The following is a 27188-nucleotide window of genomic DNA, read 5'->3' on the forward strand; positions in this document are numbered from 1 at the left end:
TTTTCTGATTCAGTATGTGGATGTACCTACTAGAGAAGGTGCAAACCTTGACCGACTCTTGGGAAATAAGGCAGGGCAGGTGAGTGAGTTGTCAGTGGGGGAGCACTTTGGGGCCAGTGACCATAATTCTATTCGTTTTAAAATAGTGATGGAAAAGGATAGAGCAGATCTAAAAGTTGAAGTTCTAAATTGGAGAAAGGCCAATTTTGACGGTATTAGGCAAGGACTTTCAAAAGCTTGATTGGCGGGATATGTTCAGCCTTCAGAAATGAGATAGCAAGAATCCAGAGAAAGTATATTTCTGTCAGGGTGAAAGGGAAGGCTGGTAGGTATAGGGAATGCTGGGATGACTAAAGAAATTGAGGGTTTGGTTAAGAAAAAGAAGGAAGCATATGTCAGGTACAGACAGATAGATCAAGTGAATCCTTAGAAGAGTATAAAGAAAGTAGGAGTATACTTTAGAGGGAAATCAGGAGGGCAAAATGGGGACATGAGATAGCTTTGGCAAATAGAATTAAGGAGAATCCAAAGGGTTTTTACAAATATATTAAGGACAAAAGGGTAACTAGGGAGAGAATAGGGCCCCTCAAAGATCAGCAAAGCCGCCTTTGTGTGGAGCCACAGAAAATGGGGAGATACTAAATGAATATTTTGCATCAGTATTTACTGTGGAAGATATAGACTGTAGGGAAATAGATGGTCTCATCTTGCAAAATGTCCATATTACAGAGGATGAAGTGCTGGATGTCTGGAAACGGTTAAAGGTGGATAAATCCCCAGGACCTGATCAGGTGTACCCGAGAACGCTGTGGGAAGCTAGAGAAGTGATTGCTGGGCCTCTTGCTGAGATATTTGTATCATCGATAGTCACAAGTGATGTGCCGGAAGACTGGAGGTTGGCAAAAGTGGTGCCACTGTTTAAGAAGGGTGGTCAGGACAAGCCAGGGAACTATCGACCAATGAGCCTGACCTCTGTGGTGGGCAAGTTGTTGGAGGGAATCCTGAGGGACAGGATGTTCATGTATTTGGAAAGGCAAGGACTAATTCGGGATAGTCAACATGGCTTTGTGCGTGGGAAATCATGTCTCACAAACTTGATTGAGTTTTTTGAAGAAATAACAAAGAAGACTGATGAGGGCAGAGTAGTAGATGTGATCTATATGGACTTCAGTAAGGCGTTCGACAAGGTTCCCCATGGGAGACTGATTAGCAAGGTTAGATTTCATGGAATACATGGAGAACTAGCCATTTGGATACAGAACTGGCTTAACGGTAGAAGACAGAGGGTGGTGGTGGAGGGTTGTTTTTCAGACTGAAGGCCTGTGACCAGTGGAGCGCCACAAAGATCGGTGCTGGGCCCTCTACTTTTTGTCATTTACATAAATGATTTGAATGCGAGCATAAGAGGTACAGTTAGTAAGTTTGCAGATGACACCAAAAGTGGAGGTGTAGTGGACAGCGAAGAGGGTTACCTCCGATTACAACAGGATCTTGACCAGATGGGCCAATGGGCTGTGAAATGGCAGATGGAGTTTAATTCAGATAAATGCGAGGTGCTGCATTTTGGGAAAGCAATTCTTAGCAGGACTTATACACTTAATGGTAAGGTCCTAGGGAGTGCTGCTGAACAAAGAGACCTTGGAGCGCAGGTTTATAGCTCCTTGAAAGTGGAGTCACAGGTAGATAGGATAGTGAAGAAGGTGTTTGGTATGCTTTCTTTTATTGGTCAGAGTATTGAGTACAGGAGTTGGGAGGTCATGTTGCGGCTGTACAGGACATTGGTTAGGCCACTGTTGGAATATTGCGTGCAATTCTGGTCTCCATCCTATTGGAAAGATGTTGTGAAAGGGTTCAGAAAAGGATGTTGCCAGGGTTGGAGGATTTGAGTTATAGGGAGAACTGAACAGGCTGGGGCTGTTTTCCCTGGAGTGTCGGAGGCTGAGGGATGACCTTATAGAGGTTTACAAAATGATGATGGGCATAGATAGGGTGGATTGGCAAAGTCTTTTCCCTGGGATGGGGGAATCCAGAACTAGAGGGCATAGGTTTAGGGTGAGAGAGGAAAGATATAAAAGAGACCTAAGGGGCAACGTTTTCGCAGAGGATGGTACGGGTATGGAATGAGCTGCCCGAGGATGTGGTGGAGGCTGGTACAATTGCAACATTTAAGAGGCATTTGGATGGGTATATGAATAGGAAGGGTTTGGAGGGATATGGGCCGGGTGCTGGCAGGTGGGACTAGTTTGGGTGGGGATGTCTGGTCGGCATGGACGGGTTGGACCGAAGGGTCTGTTTCCATGCTGTACATCTCTATAACTCTATGTTGTGTGCCAGGGAATTCAATGAATGTGATTTATGTTTCAGTTCATGCTTGTAACATAATATTTATCTTGAATCCATTACTATGGTTTTACTTTACTCAACAAATCATAAATAATTAATTTCATTTTAATTATTTCTACCTTTTTTAGTAGTCGTAGATAATCCTACTAACACTGCTTACCAGTTATTGAATGCTTTTGTTCAACTGTTTCTATAATTTAGATAGAGAAAATACATCACAGATGGAAGACTGTGTAGGCTGTGCCACACTGTATTTTCTGGTACAATTTTGCTGGATAGGTGGGGTAGACATTTTAAACAAGCAAAATAAGAGACAAAGGTTAACGCAATTAATGATATAGTACTGTTGGTTATTTTGTTCTGCTGCCTCTGGCTTCGCATCACAACCTCAGAGCGAGAGTCTATAAACCTATTCCTGGTGATCCAGTTGCTGCAAAGTTAATTTTCATTCATAAACAAAAATCTGGAAGAACTGCGGATGCTGGAAATCAAAAACAGAAATTGCTGGAAACATTCAGCAGGTCAGGTAGCATCTGTGGAGAAATATCAGACTTAATGTTTTGGGTCCGATGTTTTGAAGAATGGTCACTGGACTGGAAATGTTAAACCTGATTTCTTTCCACAGGTGCTGCCCGACCTTCTGAATTTTTCCAGCAGTTTCTGTTCATTCCTAATTTTCATTCATATTTGAGATAAATGAGGAATTTAATCAATGTGAATTAAGAAACAATTGGAAGGGAAAGTGGTTGGCTCACCACCCACTTTATAAAGCCAGCCCTGTCTTCAAATATACTGGGGGGGGGGCTGGGTATAAAATTCAGTCCATTGAACTGTTACCAATATTCTTTTACCTTCGATCAGTGTTATTTCGTTAGCATTTTGTAATTAGATTACAAATCATTCGATATAATTGTTTCCAAAATCATTTTGTAGTTAATGGATTGTTGGTTAGTTCATTTGAACACTGAAATATAGAAAACCCCTGATATGACACATTCTTCAAATTTAATTTATTTTCAGAACGTCTGACTATTTTCCTCATAAAAAGAATAGTTTTTACTCATTTGGTTGTAAAAACTCAATTTATAGTCTGTGTTCATTTTATATCTCAACATAAACATGTTAGTGTCGTTATGAATTCAGCAATTATATTTTCAAATTGAGTGGTGTAATATACTTTGTGACTGAAATTCCCAAATACAGAATAAAAGGACATACATTTGAGTCAGAAAAATTAACCAAATGGACGTATTATTTATTTCAGATTGGTCCAGTGAACCCTTTCAGGACGCAGCAGATGGCTGCTCCTCGAAATATGCTGTCTGGATATACTGAACCTGCCCATATCAATGATTTCATGTTTGAGCAGCAGAGAAGGACGTTTCATACCTACGGTAAGCTCCAACTATTTTTTTGGAAGAGGTTGCCTGTGATGTGTATACTGCATTGTCTGCAGTCTTGTTTGTACTGTCTGTGTCAAGCAAGTCCTTTAAAACAATAGTCATCCAGAGCTAATCTCTTATCCAGTTAATTTGGACAAATATTATGCTAATTACACATTACTTCTGGTATGGAGTACAGGAGTGAATGGTTTGTTAGTTACAGTCTCATTAAGCTTTGGGGTTGGGAAATATGGGAGTCATTCGATGGAATCTGTTATCAATGTTGTGGTTTTAATCTTCTGGTTCAAGCCTATACATCAATAGCTGAATCCCAGTTCTGCGGACAAAATCAGTGAAAGAGTTGAAGCTGATTCTTCTCTCACTTTGAAATGTCACTTGTTAAGTGATCAAGAAAAACTGAAGATTTTTAGAAGGAATTTGATGAGTGCAATAATGTATCAACTAAACTTTTGTCCCAATGCTGACGGGGACTGCAGGAGTTAATGTCCTGTAGACAACAGAGAATGCAACTGGGATTAGGACTGGACAAGTTTGCAGTGTGGAGAAAGCAGTCTGTAGATAGGCCCATAGTGGTAGGAAATTCCAGGTACTGTACTTTTTCATATTTTTTTAGACTCATATGGACATATCCATTACCTCTTTTCTTCATTAACATTTTTTGTTACTCTAAAAAAAGTGAAGAACAAAATATAAATTACCTTCTACAAATCCAAAAGCAAAATACTGCAGATGTTAGAAATCTGAAATTAAAATAGAAAGTACTGGAGTAATCCAGCAGATCTGTCAACATTTGTGGAGAGACAAACCAAACTGGTATTTTGAATCCAATTTAAGTAACTAATTAAAATATAAGTTCTGTTCTCCAGATATGAAAAGAAAGATGGAAAAGTGTTGGGTTTTATTCTGTAGAAAAAGGTGGGAGGAGCAAATAGAGCAGAAGGTCGGGGAAATGTGGAGTGTGAGATCACAGGTGTCACATAACAGGCAGAGGGAGTGTTAATGATGTAGAAAAGGGAGTTTGATCCAGAGTAGGTGTTAGCAGTTGAAAGCAAAACCAAGAAATCCAGAGATTGTGGGCTGGGGAAGGTGAGGGCAAAACAGAGGTCAGAGTTCATGGTCTGAAGTTGTTGCATTTAGTATTGAGTTCACAAAGCTGTAAAGCATCTAAGCAAAAAAAAAAGGAAGTGCTGTTTCTCCATCTTGCATTGGCTATCACTTGAACATTACAGCAAACCTTGGATAGAAATGTGAGGATGAGAACAAAATGGTGTATTGAAATGGCATCAGCCAGAAGATCAGGGTCATGTTTATATGCTGAATGGTAATAGTTACCCAGTCTGTATTTGGCCTCACTAACGTACAGGAGACCACATTGTGAGCAGCAAATACAATACAGTACATCGGAAGAAGAACAAGTAACTAGCTGCTTCACCAGGAAGAAGTATTTGAGGACTTGGACAGTGAGTAGGAGGAGATCAAAGGGCAAATGTCACAGCGATTACATGGGAAGGTAACAGGGTAGGGAAGGGATGGTCATGACAGCAAGTTGAAGGTAACCGAAATGGGGCAGGACAACCATGAATAACAATAAGGAGGAGAAAGTGAGGACTGCAGATGCTGGAGATCAGAGCTGAAAATGTGTTGCTGGAAAAGCGCAGCAGGTCAGGCAGCATCCAAGGAACAGGAGAATTGACGTTTCGGGCATAAGCCCTTCTTCAGGAATGAGGAAAGTGTGCCCAGCAGGAGGCCAATAACAATAACAATAAGGAGGCCAATGGGATAGAATGTGATAACATGAAAAATGGATTGGAAACTATTGAGGGCTCTGTGCACAAAACAGTGCAGAATCCTTGGAGTTTATACGTTCTCCCAGAGTTTCTGCTGGGTGCTGCAGTTTCCAACCACAGGCCAAAGATGTACAGGTAGGTGGATTGACCATGCTAATTTGACCAGTTGAGTCTGCAGAAATGCAGGTTAGATGGATTAGCCATGGTAAATGCAGGGTTTCGGGGATAGGGTAGAGATGCTCGATCTGCGTGGGATGCTGTTCTTTGGGGGTGGGGTGTCATGCGTGATAAGCCAAATGGCCTCTTTCTGCACTACAGGGATTCTATGATTCCATGAAGGAGAAGGAAAATGTTTTGCAGGTAACCATTGTGGAAGCACCGTCATCACAATAGATAGGATGGAGAAACTGAGAAAATGGAATGGAGTGCCTACAACAAACAGAGTGTGAGGATCGTGTCACATGCAGCAAAAGTAGCCTCTCATGTCATCTCCACCTTTCAATAAGATCATGGCTGATCTGATTGTAACTTCAAATCTACATACCCATCTACCTCAATAACCTTTCACCCCATTGCTTAAAGAGGAACCGTCTGCCTCTGCCTTAGAAATAGTTACTACAAGAAAGTGTAATCAAGGTATCTGTGGGAGTCATTGAGTTTGTAATGAATATCAGTGAACAATCAACTCAGAAACCTCTAGATCTTCTAACAATGAATCTCCTTGCAAGTTTTGATATGACTGTTGGGTGTTATCTGCACCATATGTTCAGTTGAGACAGTGTTGTCATCGCATATTCCAATTGAGACTCCTCTTCGAGAGATTCAGCATTCATTTTCAAATTATATGTAAAGGACTATCTTGTGTAATTCAGTACTGCTGGCTGCTAAATTTAAAGGTGCATAAAGGACTTTGCTTGCACGAAAGGACAAAATATAAACAAACCTGAATGTTTTGGTATTGAATACATTAGCATGTTGAATTTCTGAAATATTGCAGTGTATGAATACTGGGGGCAAAATGCAAAGTGTGTGATCTTCAGTATATCTGACTTGTTAAATCACTGGAAACCTGTGACTCTTAAATACCCACACACTAAATAGGAGCAAAAGTAGACTATTTGATCCTACAAGCCTGCTCGCCATCAGTAACGTCATGGCTGATCTGTTTGTGTTTCGAATTCCACATTTCCATTAACCCCCAATTACCTCTGATTCCCCTGCCTAATAACCCTTAATTTTAAAACAGTAACCCCTGGTTCTAGACTCACCCACAAGAGGAATCATCCTTTCCACTTCTACCCTATCAAGATCATTCAGAATCTTACACATCAACCAACCACTCCCCGCGCTCTCTCAAACTCCAGTGGAAACAAGTTCAGCCTGTCCACTCGATGCTCATAAGCCAACCCACTCATTTCCGGTTTTAGTCTACTAAACCTCCTCTGAACTACTCCAAATGCATTTACATCCGTCCTTGAATAAGGAGACCATACACTGTTAGAGCTGTGGTCTCATAAGTGCCCTGTATAACTGAAGCATAACACCACCTTTATGTTCAGGTCTTCTCACACATAACAGATACTAATTAATGACATGCTATACCTGTATATTAAGATTTTATGGCTTGTGCTCTGGAACACCTAAATCCTTATGCACCTTGGAATTCTGCAGTTATTCTCAAAGTAAAGCTTACTGTTTTATCCTTTCTGCCAAAATTGATTATTTCACATTTTTTCACATTATACTCCGTCTACCAGACTTTTGCCCACTCACAACTCATCTATACACCTGCAACTTCCTTATGACTTCTTCACAACATACTTTCAAACCTCTCTTGGTGTCACTTGGGAATTTAGCCACCATGCCTTTTCTCCCTCATCCAAGTTATGAGTGTAAATTGTAAAATGTTGAGGCAACTAGCATAGATCCACACATCATATCATGCCACTCAGGCAAAGACTAATTTATACCAACTCTTTGTTTTCTGCCTGCCAGCCAATCTTCTATCCATATTAATATATTATCCCCTACACCAGAGCTTTTTTGTCCCTGCAATAACCTTTGATGTGGCACCTGAGCAAATGCCTTCTGGTCATTTAAGACTGCTCCCAGTTTCAGCTAATATCCCTTCTGTTATTTGTCATCTTGTTGTTCCTGGTAATCTGAATCCATGTTGATTAATATTTTTGTGTTAATATTCGTATTTAACACTCTCCTTTTCTTTATTAATTTAGCCCGTCCTTTTGTTTTTCATACCTTTTCTTATACTTTAGCTTTGTAAAAATTTAATTTCTGCAGATCAGTAATCACAGTTGTAAAATATTATTGAAATAACAAGTGTAAAATGTGACCTTACCAGTTAATTTGTCCTGGATCATCTGAATTTGAAATATGATCAAGCTATTAGATTAGATTAAATTAGATTCCCTACAGTGTGGAAACAAGCCCTTCAGCCCAACAAGTCCACACTAACCCTCCGAAAAGTAACCCACCCAGACCTGTTTCCCTCTGATTAATGCACCTAACACTATGGGCAATTTAACATGGCCAGATTGTGGGAGGAAACCGGAGCACCCGGAGGAAATCCACGTAGATACGGGGAGAATGTGCAAACTCCACACAGACAGTCACCCAAGGCTGGAATCGAATCTGGGACCCTGGTGCTGTGAGGCAGCAGTGCTAACCACTGAGCCACCATGCCACTCTTTTGTCCTAGCACAAATCAGACAGTCCCCTCCCCCCACCCCAGTACGTTCATGTATGCACAATAAAAACAACTGCTGTTTTTTTATTTTTAAATAAAAATGATCTTGTTACATTTGAAAATACAGCATTACTAATGATGCTTTGTTTTTAACTTGATACATTGCAAGTCTTAAAACTAGACAATTAATATTCTCTCTAGGCGTGAACTGTATCCCAAAAGATTCCATGCAGGCCGCACAAAAGTAAGCTCCTGTTCTTGCACAACCAGGAAGACAACAATTTGAAGGTCTCCACAATCTTGCATGCAGTACAAAAGAGGCTACGTTCCAGCATTTACTGTTTTTGTCTCTGGTATTTTTATGATGCCTCCCTGTCTTTCCCTAGTGCAGATTTCTGATCCTTCCCAATATGTGCCGACCGCTTAACAGGCAACCTGTCTCTTAAATACAGGTCCTACTGTTAAATTCTGCAGGAACTTTGAAAAATCAGGTTTTCTTTTCTTGGTTACTTGACTTAACACCAGCTCACTTTGCTCCAATTCCCTCCCCACTCCTAACTGTTATTAAGTTTTCCCCATGTGTTGTTCTAGTCTATAACTATTCTCATCACTATCAGCACTTTGACAAGATTATGTCATGTTCAGTAATGCTGCTCCCTAGGCCCAAGTCTAATATGTTTGTTGTTGCCTCCTAGCTTTCATATTCTGTATTTCATGGGATAGAACTGAATTCCATTAGCTTTTTTAAAGGCTTTATCAAGTTGAGCTGCTGCCATTAATGTTCTATGATCATATTCGCTCCAATTCCTCTCATGCTGGGAGTGTATTTGCTGACAATGTTTTCCAAAACAGAACTTTATAATTCACATTGCAGAAATAAGCTCTGGTATGGTAAGTTAATACAGTAATGTCTCAATATTTGTATCTTTTTCCATTTTTAACTGCTTCCCACTTCCTGATAAATGTAGGTTTTCTTTTACTGGGGTACCCAACAGGCTTTAGTTAAAGTATAAGTCTTGATAATGAATGTCAGTTGCAGTTTACTGCAAGATCGGTACAGTTGTGATTGATCCTGACTTTGTCTAATATTTACACGTGCACATTTCCAACAGAGCTTGGTGACTAACAATCAGAAGTGAACATCATAGAACTATTTACCTTCACCACCACCCCACAACCCCCCCCATCCCCCCATCCCTTTCAATTTCAAGATTATCATTGCAAGTTATAGTGTTCTTGTCATCATTCCCAATGAGGTCAGATAACTTCAAAAAAATGAAAACACATGAGACTGGGGATAATGTGCTAACACTGATAGAGAACTGGTTGACAGACAGAAAACAAAGAGCAGAACTAAATCGTTCTCTTTCTAAGTGGCAGACAGTGATGAGTGGGTGCAGAGATCAGCACTTGGATCCCAGCTATTCACAATATATATTAATGATTTAGATGAAGGAACTAACTGCAATATCTCCAAGTTTGCAGATGACTCAAAGTTTGATGGGAGGATGAGTTGTGAGGCAGATGCAGAGATTCTTCAGAGTAATCGGGATTCTATGATTTGGACAAATTGAGTGAGTAGGCAAATGCATAATGGATGAAGTATACTGTGAATAAATGTGAGGTTATGCACTTTGGTAGCAAAAAGAGGAAGGCATGTTATTACCTGAATGGCAATAGATTGGAAAAAGGAAAAAGTACAACGAGACCTGAGTATCTTTGTATGCCAGTCAGGGAGAGTAGGCATACAGGAAGGCAGTAAATGGTATGTTGGCTTTCAAGCGGGAGGATTCAAGTAAGGAAGTAGGGATGTTTTGCTACTCAAGGGGATTAAACATATGGAGAAAACAGGAAAGGATACTGAGTTGAATAATGAGCTATGATCATATTGAATGGCAGGGCAGACTCAAAGGGCTGAATGGCCTACTCCTGCTCCAATATTCGATGTAACTTGACTCTAAAGCTCAGGCAGTGACCTTTCTATTTTCTGTGTCTCAACTTTGAACAAAATGAAGAGATTTTCTGGCATCCAATATTTAAAACTTTCTTGCAACTAAACTTGTCAAAGCAACATTGTACAGCATTTAATAATGGGACATTGCACCAGAGGGAAGATTGAAACTAAAGTCCTTTAACCCAAGTTAGCCTCAACCTCCCATTACAGAAAGAGTCTATTTTCGCTCTTTAAGTCGAGATATTTATATTTGTCTATTATTCTGTTTCTCTTTGCCATATTCTTTGCCAGGGTTCCAGCTGTAACCTAGAACTCTGTTGCTGCTGACATATTAAAAGGCCAGTTGTTCTACATTGGTTACACTAGCTATATTGTGTGGTTCTTTTGTAAATAGGGCACAGAAGATCAGCTGTTTTCTGGTCGAGTTCAATGAGATAGACTGGTACAGAAAATATGATGCACATCTGAGTGGCCCCAAGACAAGTTAAAGTATTGATTTTGTTTTTCCGAATTTTGACATGTCAAATGTTCTTGATTCATGATGGCAATTTCCATCCACATACTAGCAATCTACAAAGCAAAACAACCCGCAATTCCATCCACATACTAGCAATCTACAAAGCAAAACAGCCCGCAATTCCATCCACATACTAGCAATCTACAAAGCAAAACAGCCCGCAATTCCATCCACATACTAGCAATCTACAAAGCAAAACAGCCTGCAATTTCCACACCCACACACACACACACACACACACACACATCCTGATCTTTCCAGAATTTTGTGTTTTTATTGTCTGATTCTCTTTACTTTGCCTGAGCAATTTTTGTTGATCCTGATCTTTCTTCAGAATTTTTCAATTTCTTCCTCTGCGGTTGGCAATCTCTCTGAATTAGATCATTACTTTAGTATTGATCTGTTTCAATTTATGGGTACTGTGTTGTATTGTGAACTTGTACCTCCTGGGAATGGGGCCAAGATTGCCCAAACATGTTTCAGTCAGTATCTTACAGCTAGAAGAAAGGAGGTTTTCAGAAAATAAAATACAGAACTGCAAATGCTGGAAATCTGAAACAGAAACAGAAAGTGTTGGACGAACTCAGTAATTTTGACACTATCCTGGGTGGATGATGCTTTATAATATCAGTAAATTATTAATCAAGGGTCCTGGGTTTGAATCGCACCATAACAGATATGGAATTTGAATTCAATAAAAATTTGGAATTAAAAGTTTGATGATGACCACAATACCAGTATAGATTGTGCTTTTTAAAAACAAATTCTTGTTCACTTGTGCCCTTTAGATAAGATGCTGCTGTCCTTATCTGGTCTGGCCTACATGTGACTGCAGACCCACAGCAAATGTTGGCCAGCCAGTGACATCCATATCCTATGAGTGAAAAAAGCAAAAAAATCCATAGAGCAAAAAATAAAGCCAGTGTCCCGAGTTCAGTGACCCTTGTCAGAACTTTCATGTTGAGACTTTGGTTGTGCTTTCCTGCATTCTGTTCGAACCCAGGTTTCTGAAATTCCCAAATTCCCATTAAACCTGATGGAAGAAATGGGTGCCCTGCTGGCTGGAAGGTTTGTTTCAGCTAGGGGTGTGCCTTAGGGATCAGTGTTGGGACCGCAATTATTCACAAGTTACATAGATGATTTGGAGTTGGGGACCATGTGTAATGTGTCAAAGTTTGTAGATGACGCTAAGATGAGTGGTAGATCAAAGTGTGTAGAGGACTGCGAACGTTGCAGAGGGACATAGTTTACATGAGTGGGTATAGGTCTGGCAGATGGAATACAGTGTTAATAAATGTAAAGTCATCCATTTCAGTATATTGTGAGCCAATGTCCAGTAGAATTGAAGTCATCCCTTCCAAATAAGAGGTGCTTTGTTACATGTTGAATATTTCATCCATAATTTTGGAAAAATCGGCAATTTTAGGTCCGCAGAATCTTTGTGCAATAAAAAGAATTATTACTTGAATGCTGAAAAAATTGCAGCATGCTGCTGTGCAGAGGGACCTGAGTGTTCCTGCATGAATCTCGCAAGTTTGGTCTGCAGGTGCAACAGGTAATTAAAAAAGTAAATAGAATTTTGTCCTTCATTGCTAAAGGGATTGAGTTTAAAAGCAGAGAGGTTATGTTGTAGCTGTACAGAGTGCTGATGAGGCCACATCTGGATTACTGTGTGCAGTTTTGGTCTTTCTTGAGAAAGGATATACTGGCATTGGAGGGGTGCAGGGGAGATTCACTAGGTTGAGGGGGTTGGCTTATGAGGAGACACTGAGTAGACTGGGATTACATTCATTGGAATTTAGAAGAATGGGGGGAATCTTATAGAAACATAAAATTATGAAGGGAACAGATAAGATAGAAGTAGGGAGGATGTTTCCACTAGTGGGTGAAACTAGAACAAGAGGGCTTAGCCTCAAAATTAGCAGATTTAGGACCGAATTCTTTACCCAGAGGGTCGTAAATATATGGAATTCCCTGCCTAGTGAAGTAGTTGAGGCTACTTCACTGAATGTTTTTAAAGCTAAGATAGATAATTTTTTGAACAGTAAAGGAATTGAGGGTTATAGTGAGAGGGCGGATAAGTGGAGCTGAAGCAACGAAAAGATCAGCCATGATCTTACAGAATTGCACAGCAGATTCGAAGGGCCAGACGGCGTACTCCTGATCCTAGTTCTTATGCTCTATTGTTTATTGGTTGGGATGAATAGTAATTAATGTAAAAGATCGATAAGTTAGAAAAGGCATTTTGTGCATCAGGCTCATTCAGTTATTCAAGACCAGGTTTTGTCTGCATTGTTTTAAATTCTTTATACCTGACTCTTCTGGGATATTAATTTGCTTTTTAATTAAGCCAAGAATTTGATCCACATGTTTTAATACACCAGCAGAGTAACCGAGGCAAGGTGCTTTTACCCACCCCTGATAAATTATTTTGGAAAAATCGGCAATTTTAGGTCCGCAGAATATTTGTGCATTAGTTTTGGTGATCAGGGAAGATGACTAAGGGAAAAGGGCCGCAAGGATCACAACCAGCAGGGCATTCCCCTGCAGCAACGGACACGCCTGCAGCTGCAGGGTTGATTCTGCAGACATTCCTTTGGACAGCAGGGCCTGGTCTCTGAGTTCATGAAACTCCAAGAGAAGATTGAATCAGCGATGGAGGACACCTGAACCAGGCTGGAACCGATCTCGACCAAGCTGCAAAAGCATGAGCAGGAGATCCAACGTCTCAGCAGCGCGTGGAGGAGTTAGAGCAGCAGGCCGCAGCTTCAGAGACCACGGCAGAATCTTCAGTGGGTCGGGTTCAGGCCCTGGAAAGGCAGGTGCGGGCCTTAGTGGAGCAGTTCGACGACCTCGGATCCACATCGTCGGAAGAGCATCCGTCTTACTGGGCTGCCAGAACGGGAGGAAGGAGGTCAGTTAGTCAGCTTTCTGGAACAATGGCTCCCGCAGTTTTTGGTGCTGCAAGTTGTGGCGGGCTAGGTGCAAGCCGAGTGGGCCATCGGGTCGCAGTGCGCAGGCCTGGATCAGACCAGCAACCTCTGACTGGTGTGAGTGTGACTCCAGCACTTTAGAGATAAGCACTAGAGAGATAAATAAATGGTGTTGGAAGCTTCCAGACCACTGAGGAAGAATCCACAGGGCCTGATCTCCAAGGGATCAAAAAATTATGTTTTTTCAGAACTTTTCTGCGCCTGTGATCTGCATGAAGAAGACCCTTGATGAAGTAAAGAAGAGGCTGAGAAACTTGAATATTCAGTACTCTGTAAGGTACCCAACAGTGCCCCCTTGGCACACCTGCTTAAGTTTTTAACGAATGCACTTTCCAGGTTGATGGCCCTTGGAGTGTGCCGCATGATTATAGAGGGAAACTTCAATCGTCTTCTGGACCCTGAGGTAGACAGGATGCCCCGGGGTCTCCCAGGCACCTCCCCACAATCCAAACAACTGGTGGACTTGGGTGGGGAGATGGGGCTGGTAAGTGTGTGGAGATGTCTTCACCCTGAGGCTAGGGATTTTACCTTCTCCAGTCCACACAATTGCCACCCAAGAATTGACATGGTTTTTGCCCGACCGGCCTTTTTGGATTCGTTACTGTCCTTTAGAATTGGGAACATAGTCATGTCTGACCATGCAGCAGTGTATGTATTTGGAGGTTAAGGCCAGAGGTAATGGGACAGGCTTGCGGCATTGGCGCATGAATCTTTTTCTCCTGAAGGACAGCTTATTGAGTACTTTTCACAGGAATTTAACATTTTCTGGGATATTAATTTGGGTACGGCTAGTGACCCATTGGTGCTCTGGGAGACTGCCAAGGGGTTTGATTATATTTTTACTCGGTGACCTGGAAGCAGCAGAGGGGAGAACAACAGCGTATGCTTGATGTCACGTTGAAGGCGGCAACTGAGACGGCATACTTTGATAGGCCATCTGTTACCAAGTAGCTGTGGATTATAGCCCTCAGGGCTGCTCTGAAATCTTCGCTCACCCAGACAGCAAAGAGGGAGATCTCCTTTGCAAAACAGAAGTTATTCGAGTATGATGATAAGCCAGGTAGATACCTGGCATATCTGGCCAATCTATCACATCCGTCAGAGAATGTACTAGTTCTCTTGCGATTCCAAAAAGATTAATGTGGCATTTAGGAAATTCTATTGAGTTGTATCGATTGGAGGGCTGTGAGGACAGGTTTGTGAAGATTGAGTCCTTTTTTAAGAACTTGGACCTTCCAGGTGTAACTCTGGAGCAGGCGTTCCTTTTAAGGGCTTTTGCCCGAAACATCGATTTTCCTGCTCCTCGGATGCTGCCTGACCTGCTGTGCTTTTCCAGCACCACTCTAATCTAGTCCCTTTTGAATGCCCCTCTGACAATCCAAGAGATACAGGAGGTGGTGTGGCAGCTCCAAAGTGTTAAAGCGCCCGGCCCGGATGGATTTCAGTACAAGTTTTATAAGGAATTTATAAATGTGTTGGCTGGGCCAATGTTGGACACATACAATTATTCGTACAGTCAGGACTGCCTCCCATCCTCCCTGAAAGAAGCTAATATCTCCCTTATTCTGAAGAGAGGGAAAGTCCCCGAGGACTGTGTTTCGTAAAGGCCCATCTCGCTGCTAAACATGGATTTTAAAATTCTGTCGAAAATATTAACGCTGAGGTTGGAGAAAGTATTGCCTTCTATTGTAAAGGAGGACCAGGCAGGTTTTATTAAACATCGCAGGTCCTCTAACAACATTAGAAGAGCACTGAACATGGTTCAGATGTGTCAGTAGGGGTTGAGTTCGAGCTAGGTAGTCTCCCTAGACGCAGAAAAAGCGTATGACTTTTTTATCTCCTGGAATGGTTTAGTCTTTGGGGCGGCAGTCGGGGGGCACGGTTTCGCCAGGTGAGTGGCAGTATTATATAATGATCCTAAGGCAGCGGTTATCTCCAATAGCATAAGGTCTGACAATTTTAGTATTGGTAGAGGTAGCCAGCAAGGATGCCCTCTCTCACCGCTGCTGTTTACATTAGTGATTGAGCTGTTAGCAGAGGCCATCCTGAGGGACCCCAATGTAGTTACTCCAGAGATAGGGTCAGGAGGACAACACCCTTTATGCAGACAACACACTTCTTTTTCTATCTAAGCTGACAATATCTGTGTTTTGTTTAATACAAAAGGTTAATTTATTTGGCTGTTTCTCAGGGTATGAAATTAACTTCATGAAATTGGAGGCCATACCCGTGGGGGATCTTGTGGGAGTACCCGAACTTGAAGGTGGAATCCGATTCCCTTTCAGATGGTCACAGGGAGGTTTTCTATATTTAGGCATTTTTGTTACTCTTGCCTTTGATCAATTATGTAAAGCTAATTTTGTGCACTTGCTGGAGAAGATCAGACAGGACCTTCAGTGTAGAGAGGCTCTACCAATATCTTGGTTGGGTAGAATAGCTCTCGTCAAAATGAATGTTCTTCCTCATTTATTACGTCCCATGCGAATGCTCCCTCTGATGCTACCTAGGCAAGCGTTACAGAGATTTAACAGTTGGCTTGGTTCTTTCATCTCTTGTCACAGGAGACCTCTTATTAAAGCAAGTATGGTGCACCAGAAAACGGTTACTTTTTTAGAGGTAATGGTGGCCCTTCTTGAACCATACTGATGCAGACTTGTCGGCCATGTTGATTAGAGCCTTTGTGTAGCCATGAGGGCTGTGTCTGGCGGGCTGGGTGCCCCTGAGAGGAAGAATCCCGAATAAATACGGGTATGCCAACTGTCGCTCCCAGTGATGGGGAGCTTTGGTGGGGCTGCGCTGAGTGCTGTAATTTAACTTAGTTCAATCTAATTCAATTTAGTTTATTTTGTTTAATTATTTATTGAATCATAGTATGGATAGATCTTTTTTCTCTAATTTGTTTGTGAAGTAGAGTCGTTTTTTTATTGTTGTTGTTATACTATAAGATTGTCACACTATTTTATAGTGATTGTATAATTTCGTAAAATATTCGGAAACTTTTTCAATGAAAAAGAAAGTTAATCATATTGCTGTCCAGAGTCAGTTGTCGGTCAGACCAGGTGACAGTAACAGATTTGCTGCCTTAAAGTACTTCAGTGAACCAACTGGGCTTCTTTGACAATTGACAATAGTTATATGGCCACCAGTAGGCTTGTTTTTAGTTACTTAATACCAGCTGCATGGTGGAATTTGAACCTCTGTACTACACGAGTAATCCCAGTGTAGTGTACTATATCTCCCCGTATGGATTTTCTTCTGTTTCAAAGAAGAGTCATTGAAACTGAAACATTGAAACTCTTTTTCTCCAGAGATGGTAGTAAGCATACTGAGTTTTTCCAGCAATTTCTGATTATGATTCTGATTTCCAGCAACTGCAGTTCTTTGGTTTTTTATTTTTTATTTTGAAAGTACGACACCTAGTGTTGGGGGTGAGAATCGCGTAGCAGTAAATGGGAGTTTGGTTTGTATAAAAAAAAGTTGCTAATTCACAAATCGCATTCCAGACAAATCACACTTAATAAACGAACGTTCTAGGAGAACTACCTGTACTTAAAATTATCAGAGTTAGCAGACAGGCTGAGAGACATTTCTTTGTGTGATGTGTTATGAGGGTAAGAACAGCTTTGTAACAGTTGAGCTGAATGCCAATGCATGCTCTGTGATACCTGCACTCCTTTAATTTGATCCTCTTGAGCATTCCATTTTAAGTGCTCCAACATTCAGCTGCTGATATCCTAAGCCCTGAAATCCCTTTCCCAAATCTCTTTATTTCCTGTTTTGAAATACACCTTAAGAGGTACATCTTTGATCAAACTTTAATATCTCCTTGCATTGCTCAATGTCAAATTTGGATTTATAACACTTCATTAGAGTACCATGCGAGGATTTATTTCTTTAAAGATGCTATATACATAGTTGTTGTTGAAAGGTGATTGATCTGAAATATTAATTTGGTGTCTCTCTTCAAAAATACCATTGTATCTATTATGTATTTCTGACATGTTTTTGTTTCATTTCAATTAATGTTGTGATATTCATCTGTAATTATAATAGATAATCTGTTCTCATGCAATTATAAATAAATTCTATTTTTTGTAACAATTCGATAGGTGGCAAAGATGATTAAAAGCTATTCTCAACATGATTCTGGCCAATTTTAATTTTGATTGCTTCACAATTGTTCTTCTTGGTAAATGTGCTATGGCTTGTTTCCCAGGACCTACTTTGTGACAAGTCTGGTGTGATGATGGACAATACTCTGTGAAGCAGCTCTCAGCAAATCTTGCCTGGCTGGTTCCGTCCTTCTTTCTTTTTCTATAAATACTTTGCAGGGAATCCTGAAGATGAATAAATGTTATTTCATTGCCATCAATTCTTTTTTCTCACTCTATAAATTACCTATTTTGAAATAATTTTAGATTATTCATTCCAATTTTAGGTTATGCATTGGATCCAACGGTAGACCACAGTGAGGGAGCAGGAGGGGCTACGTATATTGGTAGTGTGGAAGATGCTGAGAAGAATCAAGGTAAATGCTTTTGTTCAAATGTACTTTGATAACAGGCATTTCATTTAGTTACATTGCTTTGGTGCCTGATGTATGTCACAAGGGCATGTAGCGAACAAAATGCGCTTATTAGAGTTTAATTTTATTGTTCATTTTTCCATCCTGAGGCATGATGCTCTGATATATTGTTTCATTATTGATTTCACAAGTACTTGTGGTTCTTGCTTCCATCCCGTCCTCTACCTGGCTTTCTTTCTCATCAGCAATGACTCCCTCATAAGTTGCAATTACTTTTATGTACCTTGTTTTAAGTACTCATCATCCATGTACTTACAATTGACAGCTTTGCAATTGACCCAGTCATGTTCTAAGCTGCCATTGACACAGAAGCTCGCTTATAACACCTTGGCCTCTCTTCTCTTTACCTAATCCAAGGCTACTGGAAATTGTTGTAACTTTAACAGAGAGGAGGTAGCTCAGCATAAGTTTTTTTTTGTTTTAATTCATTCATGGGATGTGGGCAAAGCTGGGCCAGTATTGATATGCATTCCTAGTTGCTCTTGGGAAGGTGGTGGTGAAGTGCCTTCTTGAACAATTATAATCCATGTGCTGTAGATAGACCTACAAAACCATTAAGGAGAGAGTTCCAGGATTTTGACCCAGTGATACTGAAGGGAGAGTGATATATTTCCAAGTCGGATAATGAGGAACTTGCAGGTGGGGTGTTCCCATGTATTTGCTGTCCTTGTCTTTCGAGATGGAATTGATTGCGAGTTTGGAAAGAGCCTTGGAGAATTTCTATAGTACTAGACAGGCTTTGTAGAGTCAGGGAGGTACATTATTCACTGCAGGAGTCATAGCCTCTGACCTGCTCTTATCACCAATCTATTTCTGTGTCAAATACAGATGAGTTTCTGATCAATGATAACCCCTAGATGTTCATAGTGGGGTATTCAGTGATGGTAACACCATTCAATGTGAAGGGACAATGGTTAGATTCTGTCCTGTTGGAGAATGTTCTTGCCTTTCATTTGTGTGCCATGACTGTTACTTACCACTGCTGCACACAAGCCTGATTTTGGGGCAGCACAGTGGCTCGGCAGTTAGCACTGCTGCCTCAGTGCCAGGCACCTGGGTTTGATTCCAGCCTCAGGCGACTGTCTGTGCAGAGTTTGCACATTCTCCCTGTGTCTGTGTGGGTTTGCTCTCACAGTACAAAGATGTGCAGGTTAGGTGGATTGGCTGTGCTAAATTGCTCATAGTGTCCAGGGAAGTGCAGGCTAGGTGCATGAGCCCTGGGAAATGCAGGGTTGCAGGGATAGGATAGAGGGATGGATCTGGGCAGAGTGCTCTTTAGAGGGTCGATGTGGACCTGATGGGCCGAATGGCCTGCTTCTACACTGAAGGGATTCTATGATTATTAAGATCTTGCTGCATTTGGGCATGGACTGATTCAGTATCTGAGGAGCTGGAAACAGTGCTGAACATTGTGCAATCATGAGCAAACATCCCCACGACTGACCTGATGGAGGGAAGGTCATTGATGAAACAGCTGAATATGATTGGGCCTTAGGATACTACCTTGAGGAACTCCTGCAGAGATGTCCTGGAGCTGAGCTGACTGACCTCCAACAAACACAACCATCTTCCTTTCTGCCACATAAAACGCCAACCAAAAATCAGAAATTAAACATGGCCTTTCCTTGCTTTTACAGTTTTAAAGACTCATGGTACAGAATTTATGAATGCCTGGGACCCATTTTTGGGTTCCATCGGTGCCCGATGATGCCTTTGTACACTTTGGGGAACGTTATGTGTCAGTAACATGATTGCGTTCTCAAAATATTCAGTAACTTGGTTAATGAGGCTAGTGCATTTGATCACCACTTCAAATGTCAGACTGTTCACAGAAGCAAAACGTCTTTGAATCCAAGACGAGTAGACAAGTTGGATCCATAATTGGTGCCAAGGCACAAAAATAAAGGCATTTTATTGTTTAGTTAGTGTTTTTTTCCCCTGATGAGAAGGCTGTTTCCACTAGGCTCAGTACTAGGTCTTTTGTTCTTTCTGGTATATATATCAATGATTTGTTATTGAATGCACGGGAACTGATTTTTAAAGATTGTATTTGATCCAAACGTTGGCTGTTTAGTTGACAATAAAGAAGAAAGAGGATGACTACAAGAATATGTATTGAACTTGCCAGATGAACTGAACATTGGCAATTAGCGCTCAGTCAGGAAAAGTGTGAAATAATGTATACGGTGTGCAAACTCCTGAAATTAACAAGTAAATAAGTTGGTCAAGAAAATGTGTGGGATGTTTGCTTTTATTAACCAAGGTATAACTGAAGGAGTATAAAACACTAATTCGATCTCAGCTGGGGTACTGCATGTTATTTTGGTCATTGAACATTAGAAAGAAGTGATTGCATCAGACAGTCGAGATGAGATTTACAAGGATGTTGCCAAAAATGGAGAATTTTAGTTATGATAGAGGATTGGATAAGCGAAGGTTGTTTTCTCTGGAACAAAGGGGCTGAAGGGAGAGTTTTATTGAAGTTTATAAAATTTTGAAGTGTTAATACAAAGAGATAAAACGTTGTTTTCCCCTTGGTTGAAGGGCCATAATCAGGGGATATAGATTTAAGGTAAGAGGTGAGAGTTTTTGAGAGGTTTTAAGAGAAAATATTTCATCTAGAGTTGGTGGTGTCCTGGAGCTCACTGTCTGAAAAGTAGACATTTTCATAAAAATAATTAAGAATGAACTTAAAGCGTATCCTTTAAGGACACAGACCAAATCTGGAAAGTGGGATTAGGTTGAATGACTTTTTGTTGGCCAGTGCAGACACAGTGGGTTAAATGGTCTCCTGTGCTGTATAATTCTGTGAAATCATATTTTTAGAGCATTATGTTGCATATGGTGAATGTCTGCTAAAAATATGACGTCACTGCTGTTATTTTGGAACTCAAGACTCCAAATTATGTCCGACCAATCACAAATGTTTAACTGCACATTCCACAGTAGAGTGGACCAATCCCCCACCAAGGGAAACATCTTAACCTGCATCTATTCTGTCTATCTCATTCAATGGACTTCAATGAGTAATTGTTTGAAACTAGAGAATATAGGCCCTATTGCTGCAGTTTCTCTTTAAAAGACAGTCCTGTCACTCCACCAAAAAAAATTTATTAATCATGTTGTGTGGCACTATCACCATGCTAAATGTGATAGACTTTAAGCAGATCTCGCACGGTGGCACAGTGGTTAGCACTGCTGCCTCACAGCGCCAGAGACCCTGGTTCAATTCTCGCCTCAGGTGACTGACTGCGTGGAGTTTGCACATTCTCCCCGTGTCTGCGTGGGTTTCCTCCCACAGTCCAAAGATGTGCAGGTCAGGTGAATTGGCTATGCTAAATTGCCCATAGTGTTAGGTAAGGGTAAAGGTAGGGGTATGGGTGGGTTGCGCTTCGGCGGGTCGGTGTGGACTTTTTAGGCCGAAGGGTCTGTTTCCACACTGTAATCTAATCTAATCAAAAACTGGGTATCCATGAGGCGCTGCAGGTGTCAGAAGCAGAATCGTACTCCAACACAAAAGGATATGGAAGATATAGACTGTAGGGAAATTAGATTAGATTAGATTACAGTGTGGAAACAGGCCCTTCGGCCCAACAAGTCCACACCGACCCGCCGAAGCGAAACCCACCCATACCCCTACATTTACCCCTTACCTAACACTACGGGCAATTTAGCATGGCCAATTCACCTGACCTGCACATCTTTGGATGGTGGGAGGAAACCGGAGCACCCGGAGGAAACCCACACAGACACGGGGAGAACGTGCAAACTCCACACAGTCAGTCGCCTGAGACGGGAATTGAACCCGGGTCTCTGGCGCTGTGAGGCAGCAGTGCTAACCACTGTGCCACCGTGCCGAAATAGATGATGACACCTTGCAGGATGTCTTGAAATGCGTAAAGGTGGATAAATCCCCAGGACCTGATCAGGTGTAGGAAGCTAGAGAAATGATTGCTGGGCCTTTTGCTGAGATATTTGTATCATCGATAGTCACAGGTGAGGTGCTGGAAGACTGGAGGTTGGCTAATGTGGTGCCACTGTTTAAGAAGGGTGATAAGGACAAGCTCGGGAACTATAGAGCAGTGAGCCTGACGTCGATGGTGGGCAAGTTGTTGGAGGGAATCCTGAGGGACAGGATGTACATGTATTTGGAAAGGCAAGGACTGATTAGGGATAGTCATCATGGCTTTGTGCATGGGAAATCATGTCTCACAAACTTGATTGAGTTTTTTGAAGAAGTAACAAAGAGGATTGATGAGGGCAGAGCGGTAGATGTGATCTACGTGGACTTCAATGAGGCGTTCGACAATGTTCCCCATGGGAGACTGATTAACAAGGTTAGATCTCATGGAATACAGGGAGAACTAGCCATTTGGATACAGAACTGACTCAAAGGTAGAAGACAGAGGGTGGTGGTGGAGGGTTGTTTTTCAGACTGGAGGCCTGTGACCAGTGGAGTGCCACAAGGATCGGTGCTGGGTCCTCTACTTTTCATCATTTATATAAATGATTTGGATGCGAGCATAAGAGGTACAGTTAGTAAGTTTGCAGATGACACCAAAATTGGAGGTGTAGTGGACAGTGAAGAAGGTTGCCTCAGATTCCAATAATCTTGACCAGGTGGGCCAATGGGCTGAGAAATGGCAGATGGAGTTTAATTTAGATAAATGTGAGGTGCTGCATTTTGGGAAAGCAAATCTTAGCAGGACTTATACACTTAATGGTAAGGTCTAGGGAGTGTTGCTGAACAAAGAGACCTTGTAGTGCAGGTTCATAGCTCCTTGAAAGTGGAGTCGCAGGTAGATAGGATAGTGAAGGTGGCATTTAGTATGCTTTCTTTTATTGGTCAGAGTATTGAGTACAGGAGTTGGGAGGTCATGTTGCGGCTGTACAGGACATTGGTTAGGCCACTGTTGGAATGTTGCGTGCAATTCTGGCCTCCTTTCTATGGGAAAGATGTTGCAAAACTTGAAAGGGTTCAGAAAAGATTTACAAGGATGTTGCCAGAGTGGAGGATTTGAGCTATGGGGAGAGGCTGAACAGGCTGGGACTGTTTTCCCTGGAGCGTCGGAGGCTGAGGGGTGACCTTACAGAGGTTTACAAAATTATGAGGGGCATGGATAGGATAAATAGGCAAAGTCTTTTCCCTGGAGTCATGGAGTCCGAACTAGAGGGCATAGGTTTAGGGTGAGAGGGGAAAGATATAAAAGAGACCTAAGGGGCAGCTTTTTCATGCAGAGGGTGGTACGAGTATGCAATGAGCTGCCAGAGGAAGTGGTGGAGACTGGTACAATTGCAACATTTAAGAGGCACTTGAATGGGTATATGATTAGAAAGGATTTGGAGGGATATGGGCCTGGTGCTGGCAGGTGGGACTAGATTGGACTGGGATATCTGGTCGGCATGGATGGGTTGGACCGAAGGGTCTGTTTCCGTGCTGTATATCTCTGTAACTCTATGACTAATTTGTACCCTCAAGGCTCAGTATCTCTTGCACTTCGCCATTACCATCAAGCCAGGTATGAATGCTATTGATTCACTCATGAGCTTTAAGGAAGGAAATCTGCTATCCTTACCTAATCCCGCCTACATGTGAATTCAGACCCACTCCGATCTATGTGGTTGACTATAATCTTTTATACATGTACGCACATGCCACTCAACAATGACTAGCAAACATAAAAACATCACAAAGTTGATATGTATCACTTTGAAAATTAATGGGGCAATTGCCAAAACCATCTTCAATAGTTTCATAAAATTCTCAATAGTTTTACGAAAAGCCAACACAAGCAGGATAATGCAGTGGTTATATACAGGCATTTTACATCTGAAACCTGGGACAAATCCAGCCCAGATTCTACAACTGCATTGAAATTGACCATCGATTGATCAGATGGTCAATGTATGGCTGGTGCAGGAAATGATAAAAATAAATTTCATGCTGCTGGTGTAAGGGATGCTCCTGCAAGATTGGAACTGAGGAGTTTAGTTGGGCTAAGAACATACTATAACTGAGGTGGAAGTGGTAGATGTAGGTCTCGAATGTTTGACATGGACAACATTCCAGACCCGTAACTGTTGAACATAATTCAATCTTTTTAACATTATTATTGGAAAAATCAAGTAATTTTTAAAATTGAAATACCCTCCTAAATGACCATCTGCAGCTTGCACAGCATTTAAATACCCTTCATTCCGGACAATTGTTTTAAAATGAACTACAATGTCTTATTTTTGTTTTTATTTGAGAATTCAAATTTCTACTTGAATACAATTCTAGCAGATACTTGATTATCACTATTGAAACAACATTAATTTGATTTTGCAAAGAAAATTTGTTGTGTTTTTGCTGTCATTGACAAACCGGATTGCTGTGGAAATTGAATTATTCCAGTTTGCATAATTAGTATGTACGTAACAAATTAAAACCAGGATATAGCTATTTGGGGCACAAGCTAGCTTACTTGGAAGCAAATTTACTCTTGTGTCAATGCATTTCAGATCTAGAAAAAGCCTGGTGCAATTCAAGAAATGAAACGCCAGTCAAACTTATTGTATTCTAATTTATTTATTTTTGTATAATGCGTCAAGGTTTTTGTAATAGATTCCAAAGTGTGTAATTAATGTCCCATTGCATTACGAACAGAAAATTGCCTTAAGCTTGATATGACTTGTTTAAATGAAATGTTGATATTGTATCTTTCTTTTAATTGTAGTTCAGGCAGGGGGCACTCAGTACTGTACGTACTGCATACTTAATGTTACAAACATTTTAAAATCATTTTTGCTGTTTAGTACTGTTTTGAGGAAATCAGTGTAACAAAGATGGCAGTACTTTGCTTCTAAAGCATCTTTCAGAAATATATGTAGTAAGGTGATGATCTCCTGGCTGAGAGGAGCTAATAGCACCTTCTGCATCCCAGCTGAAATTCTACTCGTGACTCTGGGTCTGTCTCTCTCTCTCTCTCTCTACTTAATATCATTTATTCCTGGGAATAGGCATGTGATGAAATGATATCCAGTTTTTATTTGCTTTGGTTTGCTGCTGATATTCCAATTTAATCCTTACTTTGTACTTGCATAACAATGAATTTTAAACATTGCTGAGTGTTATGTGCAATTTTGAAACATCCCATGTTAGTTTATGTGGATTTACTATATCTAGTTGGTATGTGCTAACTTGTCTTTGTTCTTCATTTAAACTCATGCAGGCCTTACAGTATTTGAATCTGGTAAAAAGAAAACAGAAAAACGAAAGAAATTAAAAGAACCTGACCCAGCAAATATTGATGGTTTTCAGGGGCCTTGGGCTAAGTATGTGGATGAAAAGGATGTGGCCAAACCTTCAGAGGTTCGTTGATCTACTTATTTTAGCATTTGCAAAGAAGGAAAGGTTTGCAGAACTTTAAGGTTTACATGTCAAAGAGTATGGTGCTGGAAAAGCACAGCCAGTCAGACAGCATCTGAGGAGCAGAAGAATCGACGTTTTGGGAAAAGCCTTTCATCAGGAATGAGGCTTTTGGGCCAAGAGGACTGAGAGAGATATAAATGGGAGGGGGTTGGGGCTGGGGTGGTGCGGGCAAGGTAGCTCGGAATGCGATAGATAGATGAAGATAGGGGTGAAAGTGATAGGTCGGAGAGGACGGTGGAGCAGATAGGTGGGAGGAAGATGGACAGGTAGGACCGTTCAAGAAGTTGGTGCCAAGCTGGAGCATTTGGATTGGGTAAGTTCGGGTCAAGAGAAATGGGGAATCTGGTGAAATCCACATTGACCCCATGTGGTTGGAGGGTCCCAAGGCAGAAGATGAGGCAATCTTCCTCCAGGCGTCAGTTGGTTAGGGTTTGGCAATGGAGGAGGCCCAGAACCTCCATGTATTTGGCGGAGTGGGAGGGGGAGTTGAAGTGTTCAGCCACAGGGCAATGGGGTTGGTTATTGCGGGTGCCCCAGAGATGTTCTCTGAAATGATCAATAAGTTGGCATCGTCTCCCCAATGTAAAGGAGACCACATCAGTTGCAACAGATTCAGTAGATGACGTGTAGAAATGGAGGTAAATTTCTATCAGATGTGGAAGGATCTTTTGGGGCCTTGGACGGATGTGAGGAGGGAGGTTTGGGTGCTGGGTTTGCACTTCTTGTGGTGACGAGAGAAGGTGGGTCGGTGGGGGAGTGAGGACCTGACAAGGGAGTTGCGGAGGGAATGGTCTCTCCAAAATGCAGATAGGGATGGGGAGGGAAATATATCTCTGGTGGTGCGGTCTGTTTGTAGGTGGCGGAAATGGCAGAGGTGTTGCGATGTATTCATGGTGTTGGGGGGGGAAGGGGCGAGGTTCTGTTGTTGTTGTGATTGGAGGGATGGGGAGTAGAGGAGATGCACCAGAAGGCACGTTGACCATGTGGGAGGGGAAATTGCGATCTTTGAAGGAGGAGGACATCTGGAATGTTCTGTGGTGGAATTAGTTCTCCTGGCAGCAGATACGGCGGAAGTGGAGCAATTGGGAATAAGGGATAGCGTTTTTACAGGAGGCAGGGTCGGAGGAAGTGTAGTCCAGGTAACTGTGGGAGTCGGTGGGTTTATAATGGCTGTCCGTATTGAGTCGGTCGCTGGAAATGGAGATGGCTTATATGGTCCATTTTCTCTCTGCTACCTATCAATGATGACACTGACAAGAACTGCCTTCAGAAAGCTAGAAAAATATAGTTATTTTCCCAACTTAAGGGCACATTTTGGAATGAGATTATGTTACTTAATAACATTAATTGGCAACTTTATGTATAAAGTTGACCCTGTCCATATTTGTTGAGAGTCAGGTCCACGTTGAATATAGCTAGTGGTGTAATTTTGCCGTCTGCATGTCATATCTTGGAATTAATTTAACAAGGCAATTAATTTTTAAAAAC

At 41.5% G+C, this 27188-nt stretch overlaps 1 protein-coding gene across 1 annotated transcript in view; it reads left to right on the top strand.

Annotated features, from left to right (window-relative positions):
• The window catches only part of cdc40 (cell division cycle 40 homolog (S. cerevisiae)), a 130637-nt gene that overhangs the window by 28413 nt on the left and 75036 nt on the right, over positions 1 to 27188 (top strand). The window contains exons 3-5 of the mRNA XM_043687120.2: positions 3608 to 3737; positions 18140 to 18229; positions 25501 to 25640. Coding sequence (XP_043543055.1) covers positions 3608 to 3737; positions 18140 to 18229; positions 25501 to 25640 — 360 coding nt within the window. The remainder of the gene's footprint in view (positions 1 to 3607; positions 3738 to 18139; positions 18230 to 25500; positions 25641 to 27188) is intronic.

Source organism: Chiloscyllium plagiosum, unplaced genomic scaffold (genome assembly GCF_037043375.1).
Source record: "Chiloscyllium plagiosum isolate Xiang-an unplaced genomic scaffold, Cpla_swu_hap1 HiC_scaffold_3, whole genome shotgun sequence".
NCBI lineage: Eukaryota > Metazoa > Chordata > Chondrichthyes > Orectolobiformes > Hemiscylliidae > Chiloscyllium > Chiloscyllium plagiosum.